The sequence below is a fragment of the Anser cygnoides genome, chromosome 20, assembly GCF_040182565.1.
Source record: "Anser cygnoides isolate HZ-2024a breed goose chromosome 20, Taihu_goose_T2T_genome, whole genome shotgun sequence".
Classification (NCBI taxonomy): domain Eukaryota; kingdom Metazoa; phylum Chordata; class Aves; order Anseriformes; family Anatidae; genus Anser; species Anser cygnoides.
Genome location: NC_089892.1, coordinates 11,345,357 through 11,356,973, shown reverse-complemented (window position 1 = coordinate 11,356,973; position 11,617 = coordinate 11,345,357). Strand labels below are relative to the sequence as shown.

Sequence of the window (11,617 nt, the reverse complement as noted above, 5' to 3'; positions counted from 1 at the left end):
CCAGAGTTGGCAGTTCTTAAATCAAGTTCTGATTGTATTTTTCTGCTAAGATATGCCAGTAAATATCTTAAGGACAGCTGTCAGTCAGTCTGTCCTTGGAAAGATTTTCTGTCACATGCTACAAAAATCTTGCACATCTTGCACAGGGCAAGATAAAGAAAATGTCAGTCCTCCTTAGCGTTTAGGTGGTCACCACTGCTCTCCAGCACCCATTGCCTCCCATGGCTGCAGCTGGCTGGCTGCTGGGAGAGCCAACCCACGAGGACTGGAAGTGCCAATGGATGGAAACTCTGCTAGGCTGGTTAGCAACCTTTGTGTTTGCAAAACAAAAAGAGGTTTATTTCTAGTTTGAATTTATATGGCTTCATCTTCTAGCCACCTTGTCTCGGTTGGCCTTTGTCAGCCTGATTGAAGACATTCCTGGAGTCAGGCATTTCTTCCTCTTAGAGGTGCGTAGGGAGCTCAAGATGCCTTTGCCATCTTTGATGCCTTTACAGAGGTGGCTCAAGCGGGCCTCCAGAGCAGTGGAGGTGAGTCTAATGCCCTTCAGTGTCTTCCCCTTCCACCTTCTCTTGCACCACTTTCCCTGTCTGGTTTAGTGGGCAGGGTGCCCCTAGCTTGGATACTGGGAGCTACTTGGATTTCCAGAAACACTGAAGGAGAATTGCCAACAGGCCCACAACTATGGCCAGCACAATGAAGGAGATGGCACCTGCCCACAGACTGGGCTGGTGCCCCTTGAGGTGTTCCAGAGGCTCCGTGGGGATCATGTTGGTGAGGTTCAGCATGAAGCCCAGCGTCCAGCCGATGTCTGCGTTTGCTGCCTGAGGAGACAGAGCAGAGGAGATCATCAAAATGTGCCTCTCCCAGGTAGTAAAAGACTCCCCTTGCTTTGGTGCAAGGGATTGGTGGGTGCCTCTCCGAGGAGCTGCCCCAGCTGTGATTTCGTACACAGACCTGGCAGGGGCAAACCTGGTCTTGGCAGCACCATTTACACTGAGAGCTTTGCTCTCCCCCTTTCTCAAGGGCTAAAGGGCAGCTGAATGGGTGATTGCTTTGGTCCAGATGTACCTCTGTCTTCCTTCCTCTACAACCCTTTGAATTTGGACGTGTTCAGTTTTAGATAGGTCACGGGACCACCATCACCTCTCTGATGCTTGCGTGAGTTCTACCCAAAATCAGAGATCAAAGTGGCCAAATCCTGCTCTGCATCCCTCTGCCCCCCTTAAAATTAGCTTACATCCACACCAGAGTACATAAGAGCTGGGGGCAGAGGTCTGGGGGCAGGCAGGAGTGAGTGAAGCTGTGCTGGGTGCCTGAGTGACAGGCATGAGGCAGGGACACGTTTCTGGTTCAGGGGACTCTAGGGCTGCTGCTGCTGAATGTGTCCTCGGGCCAGGGTAAAGATGTGGCCACAGCCCCCTGTCCACTCCTGCTGCCCCACAGGGCTTTTACCTTCTGTGTGAAGTGGATGCTGCTCCATGTGTTTTCATCGAACTTGTAGCCATCAACCAGCAGCGTCAAGATATAAGTCGCCACGGAGCAATATGTCTGTAGGTATTGGTCCTGCGGGAAGGTCTCTACCAGCTGCGGGGCCATCAGGGGACATGGTGCAATGAGGAATGAAAGAGATGTTCAGAAACCCTCCCTGGCCAAGGGAACAGCAGGGCATGTGCTTTCTGGGCAGAGCTTTGGGACAGGGCAGGCACAGGGCTCCTTGCTGCCCTGTACGGGGCTCTCACCTCTTGCCAGGTCTTGTTGCAGAAGGCCCAAACCGTGGTGTTGACATGGGTTAAAGACTGTTGGCTGGTCAGGTTCAGGAAGTGGAAGGCGTAGTAGAACCCAGCAAATGCCTGAGGAAGAAGGGGTGATGGTGAAAATGACATCTCCCTCCTCACCCAAAGGAAGGCTTCTTCTCACAGCCCCTCTGGGCTGGGGTCAGCATTGCCATCCCTGTCCCACAGGAGTGGGATGACAGGAGATCAGGAGGGCTGCCTGAGCCTGTGGCAGAGCATCTCACTGCGACTGCTTGGGCCAAATCCTAGCGTAAGGCCTGGCCCAGGGGACCTTCTGTCTGGGGACAGACAGATTTCCATGTAATCCCTGGGGTTCTGCATGCAGCACCCACTTGATGGTCTACCACAAAGACCTGGAGCTGGTGGATGAGCCCTGGGACTGCTGCTTGCACGTGGAAGCCTGGCCAACTCAGACTTGTTCCTTGAGAACAAGATCTTCCCGTTTCTCTCAGACAGGGCTGGGACTTCGCAAGAAACAGAAGCCACTTCCCACCTTAGGAGGAGAGGTTTGCAGATGGGACTGGCTTCGGGGACCCCTCTCTCCTTACCCCCTCCCACAACCAGCAGTAGAGGAGACTCCCACCCTCCGTCCTCCCCACACCACCACCATGGGGCTGGAGGCTCCTTACAAAGAACTGTCCCCGCACGGGCGGCTGATAAACCTCGTTGAACCCACACGTCCTGTTGGTCCCACAGGTGAAGTTGAAGAGTTTCTGCATGGCAGCGCTGCACGCCGCTGGGTCCCCTGTCCCCGTTACCATGAGGACCTGTGCGGGGCTGGGTGTGCTCGGTGCGGTGACACAGGGGCTGTTGTAGAGCTCTGCCGTGGTGATGTTCTCCTGGTATCCCCTGGGGTAGCAGGGGTGCGATATGTGCTGGGAAGACAGGTTGCCCTGGAGAGAGAGGGAGGCATTACCAGTGCTCGGTGTGGGATGCCAGTGAGACCCTACCCCACAGCTCAGCCTGCGCTTACATCCTCCCACAAAGCAGGATCTAGACCCTCCTAGGCTCTGATTTCTCCCCTCCTAGGATTTGAGGAGAAGCAGAATCCATCCTTTGGATAACTTTAACCTGCCCATGACTTTTGCTGGTCCTGCCATTGACCCTGCTGTTGAGCTGGGCTGGAGTGGCAGTGCCACTGCCAGCCACTGCCTCCCTGTGAGGCTGAAACCTGCTCCTGAGTGCAGTGTACACACACTGCGCGTGCAGAAAGGTTGTTCTTGGCATCTGGTTTGTCCCCACAGCATCTCGCAGGCCCTAACCCAGGAAGGACTGAAGGTGTGTTCTATCTGCACACTTCTCAAGCATCTCCATCTCTAATGGGATTGGGCTGTGCCCTCCACGGGAAGCGAGGGGGGAGGACACTGGTTAGTGGTGGAGCAGTGTGCAGGAGAGGGTGTTGGGAATCCTCTTTGGGGCAGAAGTCAAGGGGGCAAATGAATTTAATCCCCATTAACAGTTACCATGTCTGCACTGAGTCATGTGGAGTCTCAGCTCCCCACCCCACCTGCTCTCTTATTTAAGGGCACGAAGACTGGAGGCTCGAAAATCCTAGCCAGGAGGTGCCAGATCATGTCTGTGGGTGACTGGGCTCCCTGTCCTCTGCTACCTGGATGTTGCATCTGTTGTTCAGTGGCCCTAAGAACCTGGTGGCCTTTTGAACCACCGGAATTAAAATGAAGCTGACACCTGGAAACCACCCAGGCAAGGAAATATCTCATGCCCCTATCACTGGGAACAGGGAAGAACCTAAAGATACAGCTGGGCTAGGGAAATGATGAACAATGCCATTACGTGACAATAAAGGGGCAGAAGGGAGCCCTAGCAGGGAACCAGCACCACCTTCCACCTAAATCTGAGAATTTTTTCATTCAGTACATAAAGTCTAAGCCTTTCCCAGGTTCTTGAATTTGTGAAACTTCTCTGTTCCCTGACACACGTCCAAGTTTTTTGGAAGATATTTTTCAAGGCAATGGGAAAAGGTTCAGATCCTGTTTACCAGTGGCTGCGATACCTGGTGGAGATCTGCCATTAGCATCTTCAAGGCCTGCGTCTGCCCATAGCAGAGGTAGCTGTGGGTGTAGAGCGAGTAGTTGGTGCCATACAGCCTGAAGAGGACAGACGTGTTTTTGTCCTCAATGGTGACTCCGGGCTGGAAGGTTATTTGTGTTGAGGCACCTCCAAGGTCCAGAGCTCCCAGAACCTCCGTGCCCTGTGGATGTTCCCATTTTTCTGCAAAGGAAAACTAGCCCCATAAAATGGCAAGTGTTAGTGTGAATTGAAGGAAATCATAGTCCCTGTCCCTTCCCTCAAGGTTTTGTGGTTTAAAAGCCCCGGAGAAAGGTTCCACATTCTGTGTCCCTGTTTAACCCCTCGCTGCCCACGTCCTCCTCAACCCACTTAGATCTCCATGTAGCGTTGAGGTCCAGCCCCTTGGCTACTGCATAGCAGCTTGGATCCAGGGACTTTGAGGAGCGAAAGCATAGCTGGGCTGAGATGGACACAAGATCCTCCTGCCTCTGAGTTAATCATGTCAGTAGAGTCAAAGGTGCAGTTCACAACAGGCCACATTTGTTTGGGTAACTATTGCCCTAAAACAACATTTTTCTCTCCTCTGGGAATAAAGAAACCTGGCCATAATTCAGACGGATACACAGGCTGCATAACCCCCATGCCCTCTCCTCTGGCCTGCACCTTGATGAGCGTATCCAGCAGGTAGTTGACGGTGATCCAGCCAAAGGAGCCTTCCTCGTTCCCTGTGAGGATCTGAGCTCCACGGAAGTCCACAGGGTACTCTTGAATGGCCTTGGTGACCTCAGTGAAGACCTGATCAGCTTTTGTGCTATTTTGCTTCCTGCAGAAGGAGATAAACTCCACATGGAGAAGGAGGCAATTGCTGGGGAGTTTTCAGGGCAGAGCTAACAGTTAAAAGGCTGCTGTCTGCTGCAAAGTAATGGAACTACTCGGAGAGAGGGCACATGCCCCATCCATCCACCGCTCTACCTGTGGGCTGTCTCTTCTTCAAGCCACCAAATCACTAAACTGATGCATTGGGAGTCCTCCTAAAAATGCTGCCCGCAGGCTCTGCCTGAGCAGATGGGAAGGTAAATACAAGGCTGGAACACCTCTCACATGAAGAAAGGCTGAAACAGTTGGGGTCATTCAGCCTGGAGAAGAGAAAGCTCTGGAGAGACTAAAGCGGCCTTTCATTATATAAAGAGGGCTTATCAGAAAGACGGAGGAAGACTTTATACCGGGGACTGCAATGACAGGACAAGGGGCAATGGTTTTAAACTGAAAGAGGGTAGATACAGATTTGATGTAAGGAAGAAAATTTTCACAATGTGAGTGGTAAGACACTGGAACTGGTTTCCCAGAGAAGTTGTGGATGCCCCATTGCTGAAAGTGTTCAAGGCCAGGTTGGGCAGGGCTTTGAGTAACCTGGTCTGGCGGGAGGTGTCCCCGCCTATGGCACGGGGTTGGAACTAGGTGTTCGTTAAAGGTCCCTTCCAACCAAAACCATTTTGTGATTCTGTGATTCTAAGTCTGGTAAAGGAGGTTCCTCTTCCTTCAGGGCACTGTCATACTGCTGCTGGTGGGGGTTTTTGGGCTTTCCCCATGGGCACAGTGAGTCATGTCTGTTGGACACCCCCAGCAGGCTGCAGAAATGGATGCTCTGCTCATTGCCATGGTCTGTCCAGGCAGCAGCCCCCAAACCCCCTGCCTCCGCATCCCAGCCTCATGCACCAGCTAAGATTCAGCAACGTGTGGTGGGGCAGCGCCAGTACCTCAGCAGCCGCATGCCCGCTGTGGCCCCCAGGTAGGCGGGGGTGTCCCGCTGCTGCTCTGCAGGGATGAGCGTCATGGCCTTGTCCAGGCAGGGCTTCAGGCTGGCTCCAGCCCCAGCGGGGTCATCTGCGTAGCTGGAGATGCCAGATCCTGCAAGACAGCACCCCCTGATGGAGCCAGCCCAGGAGGGATGTGACAGGACAATGGGGGACATATCCGCCCAGACAGCCTAGAAGCCCCCAGGTTTTTTCTCCATGTACCCAGATCAGGCATGCCCTTGCCAAGGGTGTCCCCAGAAGGCCACCGCTCAGAGCTGGTTTGCCTGGAGGTGGCACATGTGCCACGGCCACGGCATCTGCAGAGACAGGTGGTGAGCTCCTGTGATGCTGAGTGCATGCTTAATCCCAGGGAGGCCAAACAGCAGGAACATAGCCATCCAGTCCCGCAGCACTTGGTTAACAAACATCGTGGTTCCTCATCTCCCCAGGGGAGGGGGAAGCTCTCGTTTGTCTTGCTGGGAGGATGTGCGGAGCTGATATGCACCCATGGAGGTGCTCTGTGTGCAGCTCAGTGCAAATAAAATCTTTCTATTTTTAGAGGCTGGTGCCAGAACTGAGCACCCAGCATGGTCCTGTGGTGGGTGGGGATGGTTAATACCACTATTTACCTTCCCCTGAGTTCTGCATTACAGTATTGTCACTAGCCCAATTGCCCTCTCCCTTACCCTTTGCCCTCCACCAGACCTTTGCTTTGGAGCAGTTAACCAGTAACTGCCACGCTGCAGCCACAGAGCCTTGATTTGACATCAGGGCAGGCTCTGCAACCTCTCACCCCCTTGCCCAGACACTGTCCCCTAGCCCAGTGGCCTTCGCCAGTCCCAGCCCAGCTCATTGTACCATCTACCTGGCCTTACCCACAACAGCCACCACTGTCGGGCACCAGGACCCACCAGCTGCAGCGTCCCCAGGCAGAGCAGAGGCTGGGCAGAGGGGCAGACCTGTCCTGGCACACTCACCATTCACGGTGCAGGTTTCCACCTGGCTGACAATGCCTGTGCCATTCTCCTTGTTCGCAGGCCACTGGTAGATGTAGAGAGCTGTGTGCGTGGAGCCAGCGTCAAACACCATTCCGTACTGGGGAGGCAGAGGGGACACGAGGTGACAGGGGGTGCAGAGCACCTTCAGCTGGCTGCAGAGCTAGGATTGCTGCAGGAGAGCTGGCAGAGCTCCCTGTGGGCACGGGGAACTCAAGTGGCAAAGCAAAGAGCATCACCGGAGCAGGCAAAAGGTGACATTGCAGTCACCAGCTGTATCGGAGACAAGGCTCCATCACAAGCCCTGGGAGCCAGCAGGGAAGGTATCTTGGTGCTCTGCGAGGAAAGGACCGCATGTGCTGTCAGCAAGAAAACCGTGGCACACCCACGTGGCATGCCAGCCTGCATGGCCATTTGTCCCCGTCTTGGTGACAAACAGCACAGTCTGCCTGAAGCATGGGGAAAATCTCCTACCAAGGGTTAGCCAACACGCAAGTGAGAGCAGGTAGCTGAGCTCCTGCCAAGGACCTTACCTTAGTGCCGGGAGGCAGAAACACATCCTTCACATTTACGGCACTCAGTATGAGGGCAATGATACTGAAGACACAGGTGGCTGCTAGGAGACCTGCAATGACCTTGGCTTTGTACTCCATTCCTCCTCCAACCTGCAAGAACAGCCCCAACCCCCAGCTTAGCACACCTGCATTTGCATGGCCAGTTTTGAAATGCAGATGTCATGGATGGAGATGGGACCTGTCAAGATAGAGCTTCTCCCATGTACTGAACAAGGGCTCAAAGCCATTCTCAGAATCACAGAGTCACGGCACGGCTGAGGCTGGAGGCACCTCTGGGTCTCTCTGGTCCAAGCCCAGCAGGGCCTCCCAGAGCAGGGTGCCCAGCAGGAGGGCCCTGAAGATCTCCAAGGAGGGGACTCCACAACCTCTCTGGGCAGCCTGTGCCAGTGCCCTGTCACCTGCACGGCACAGCAGTGCTGCCTGGTATTCAGGGGAGGCTGGAACCCTCCTGTGCTCCAGGTTGTGCCCATTGCCTCTTGTCCTGGCACTGGGCACCACTGATGAGAGCCTGCCTCTGTCCTCTGTGGTCTCCCTCCAAGCATTTCTAGGCACTGATGAGACCCCCCCGGAGCCTCCCCTTCTCCAGGCTGAGCAGTCCCAGCTCTCTCAGCCTCTCCTCACAGCAGAGGGGCTTCATCTTCATGGCCCCATTCTGCAGTGTCCAGCTGCTCTTATGGGAGGCCCTTGTCACCAAGACACCCTGTCCTTCTGAGCCCTGCCTCCCTGGGGGATTTTCAGATGGGATTTTTCAAGATAGGCAGTACTCAAACTGGGTGGAAGGTGAGGATCTCCCTTTCCAGCAGCAGCAGTAGGGAAGTGGCTAACATGAGACCCAGGCTGGCAGCAGAACCATGCCCTGGTAGGTTCCCAGTGGGGCTGTCCCTCTGGGGTGCAGAGCCACATCCCTCTGGCACCCACGTGCTGCCATCAGACCCTGCACCCTCACACAATCCATCCCACAGACTTGGGACCATCAGGTCACATAAAATAGAACAGTCCAGATGGAAGGGACCTGAAAAGATCATCAGGTCCAAATTTCCCCAAATGTCATGGGAAAGGAAGCCTAAATGAGATTATCTAGCACCCTGTCAAAGTGCATCTTGAAAACCTCCAGTGATGGGGATTCTACTGACATCTGTTGCTCAACAGCCTCAGACTGCCCTAGGATCCCTCTCCATGCAGGGGAACAGCATCTCCATCAACATGTCTTCTGTCTGCTCCAGCTCCCCTTGGCTCTTGGTGATTCTGCAGCAGGAAAGCAGACACACGGGGGTGGTGTCCGGGCTTGCAGGCGATCGATGCCCAAACTTCTCCTGCAGCCCCTGAAGGGTGCCAGAGGCAGAAAGCTTCCTCTGATCTGGGCACACACAGCCACGCTAGCCAAGCTGGCATGCTGATGGTCACAGGAAGGCAAGGCCAGCGAGGCACTGAGGAGCCCGTGGGAAATGGATTGGGCCTTATGCCTCCCCTCGCCTGGCCAGAGCTCAGCTCCCAGCAGGATCAGCCCTGAGGCACCAGTAAGAAATTGCAGCAGAGAAGCAAAGCCCAAGGGCCTGGTTCTCCACAGCAGCCTCAGCGCACAGCAGGTGACACGTTCACGTGCTCACCACCCTGAGGCCACCCCAGGTATGCTTTTCTACACACACAGCTCTCCCTCCTCCTCCTGCATCAGCTTGCTCCGCAGCACCAGCACACGCAGCGTGCCGGCAAGGAGCGAGGCTGACCTCCAGCTGCGGCATCAGGCTGCGAGCCAGATCGCAGCCACGCGACAGATGCCCCGAGAGCCCCGGACACAACCTAGAGAAGTGGTCTGACCCAGATGGTGCTTCGGGGGGCACCTCGGGGTGTGCACTTGGCTATGTGGTTCTCCCAAGAACACACAAAAAATTCCCTCGCCCTTCAGACTGGCCGGATCAGCAGTTTCAATAGGAGAGAAAAAGATCTTTGGCAAAGTCACAGGAGATGCTGATTCCTGTTTCAGTCAGCATCTCCAGTGACAAACAAGGGTGACCAGTGCCCTGTGTGACATCAGATGTATAATGATGGGTGACAGCTGTTCTCTTCTGTTCCATGTCACGGCATATGGGACACAGAAACCTTTATCAGGTTTCCGTTAACAGGAAACATTTATCAGACCTTATCCAATACCCCAAAGCCCTGCCCTGTATGGTAACAATAGAGACATGTAAGATGGCGATGAATTCCTGTATTGTCACATCTGCAGTCCTATTAGCCCTGCTGGAGTCCGCACAGGTGTAACTGTGTTATTGGGCTGTACCTTCCCTTCTCCTGGTTATAGAGCAAATAGAAAAGTCCCTATCCCAGCACGCATCATGGAAAATCCTGTCCCAGCCACTGTGTGATGGTAATAAATTGCACGGTCTTGTGTGCGGGAGCAGGTGCAAAACTACCTCCACCTGTTCTTGGAAGGGACTAAATTCCATTTTTTCTCGGTAGCAGGCAACACCCAAAGGCTGAGCCTGCAAGGCCAGGGGATGAGAGCAGGGCATGGGGAAGGAGCCCTGCAAGCGGAAAACAAGGAGGGAAAGATGTGGGAAGCCGATGGATCTGCCCTGTTTTTCAGTGGCACCTCAGGGCTGGCCAGGTGCCCGTATCTGCTGCTGTACCTGGCACGGCACTCTCAGGGAGCAGGTTTGGGGCACAAGCAGAAGGGAAAGAAAAGCGGTGATGCCCCCAGAGCAAAGGAAGAAGCATGCTGCTGCACAGCTCAAGCAGTAATGCCCAGATGTTTCAGCATGCAGAAAGTTTGCAGCTGTGCACACTGTGCCTGGGCTGCTCTTGCACTGGTTTGTGTATGACCAAACACAGAGAAGTGATCTGCCAAAAGCTGCAGGGCAGCATCTTGCAGCGTCCCTTGAGGGAAGGGAGGGAGGGAGGAAGGGAAGCCTCAAAATTAAGGAGAAAAGTCTCGCAAGCACTGTTGGATCTAAACAGAGTGTTGCTCGGGAGAATGGAAATCAAACCTCCCCACCGTGCACGTGTGGGATTCGGATGTCAAAAAGTTCTTAAAGTTATATGAAAGGGGGTGAACGCGCACGCTGGGAGCATCCCTGCCAGGCAGAGTGGTCCCCTGCCTCCCATCCCTCCCACCAGCGTGGGGGCTCAGCGGGGCCCTCCACATCCCCTCTGCACCCCGTACCGTGGGCACCTCGAGCAGCGAGCAGCAACCCGGTGCCCTCCCGCTCACCTCCCCAGCCCACAGCACATGTTTATCCCCAGCGTCTGGCTCTGCTGCTGGCCAGAGCGCCCCAGCAGCTCTCAGCCCCCTGGAGCAAAGCCTCCTGGAGGGGTGCCCCGGCCCCCTCCCCTGCCCGCAGCTCACCTGGGCTGCTCCCGGCACAGGGCCAGGCTGCCGCTCGCCTCGGTGTCAGCGCGTACCTGGAGTGCGGCGCTCGGTGCCTGGGACAAAGGCTGCCCCGGAGTCCCCCGTACGGCCCTCCCCTTGGCCCCAGACCAGCAACCTGCCCAGGAGAGCGCTCGTCCAGGAGGCAGCAGGGCTGAGGCTGGGGAGCCCGGGTGAGAACAGCACCTGGCATTAACCACTTTGCTGCTGGAGGAGAGGCTCTGCCGCCGAGATCCCCGCCTTTGTGGGTGGTTTGGGTCCGCACATGCCTGGCAGTGCTGGCGGGGCTCGGCAGGGCTCAGCTCTCCATGACTCCCACGAGAGCCCCAGCCCTCCCCTCTGCACCTCGAGGAAGCCACCAGGACCAAGACAGGAGCTGAGATCTGGGAGAGGGGATCTGCCCCACGGATATCCCTGTCCCAGCCCTGCTGCATAAACACGCTGCAGGGTAAGGCATGGGCCAAGCCTGTCACCCTGCACCCCAGCTGCAGAGGTCCCCAGGGCAGAAACATGAGGGACGCAGCAGGTGGGGACCCATCCTCACGGCCAGGGACACACAGTGGAACCCGTCCCCACTGCCAGGGACCTGCCACCATAGCCAGGCACCCACCTGTCTCCACGGACAGGGACCAGTCCCCACGGACGGGGTCCTCTCTGTCCCCACAGCTGGGCTCCACCGCCAGCATCCCATTCTCCTCGTCAGGGACCCGTCTGCCTCTGCGGCCAGGCAGACCCATGCCCGTGCCGAGGGACCCATCCCGGCAGCCAGGAACGCAGCTGTCCCCGGGGCCGGCACCCGTCCCCGCAGATCACAAGCGGCCCCCCCCCGTGACCGGAGTCCCCTCTGGCCCCGCGGTGAGGCTCCTGCCCGTCCCCACGGCCGGAGGCCCCGTTCCCGGCCCCGCAGCGCCCCGCTCCGCGCCGCGCACCCCCCGCAGGCCGCCCGGGGCGGGTCCCGGCCGTCCGAGCCCTGCGCTTTCGCTTTGCCCGCGGGCCCCGCCCGAGGCCCCGCGCGGCTCCGGACCCCCGGGACGGGCCGGGGCGGCCTCGCGGAGCCCAT

At 56.4% G+C, this 11,617-nt stretch overlaps 1 protein-coding gene across 3 annotated transcripts; it reads right to left on the bottom strand.

The window, feature by feature from the left end:
* Positions 1-6: 6 nt before the first annotated feature.
* Positions 7-11,617, bottom strand: ENTPD8 (ectonucleoside triphosphate diphosphohydrolase 8). Of its 3 annotated transcripts, none has more exons than XM_013182908.3 (10): positions 11,168-11,617; positions 7,152-7,283; positions 6,601-6,718; positions 5,585-5,735; positions 4,491-4,650; positions 3,811-4,041; positions 2,426-2,689; positions 1,743-1,853; positions 1,456-1,587; positions 7-824 (listed from the first exon to the last, which is right to left on the bottom strand). In XM_013182908.3, the coding sequence occupies exons 1-10, from the start codon at positions 11,615-11,617 to the stop codon at positions 633-635; spliced, it is 1,941 nt and encodes a 646-aa protein (XP_013038362.2). In that variant the 3' UTR covers positions 7-632. The 3 variants fall into 3 exon arrangements, with proteins under 3 accessions (XP_013038362.2, XP_013038363.2, XP_066837019.1); XM_013182909.3 differs by having other exon boundaries at positions 10,537-11,540; XM_066980918.1 differs by having other exon boundaries at positions 10,593-11,540.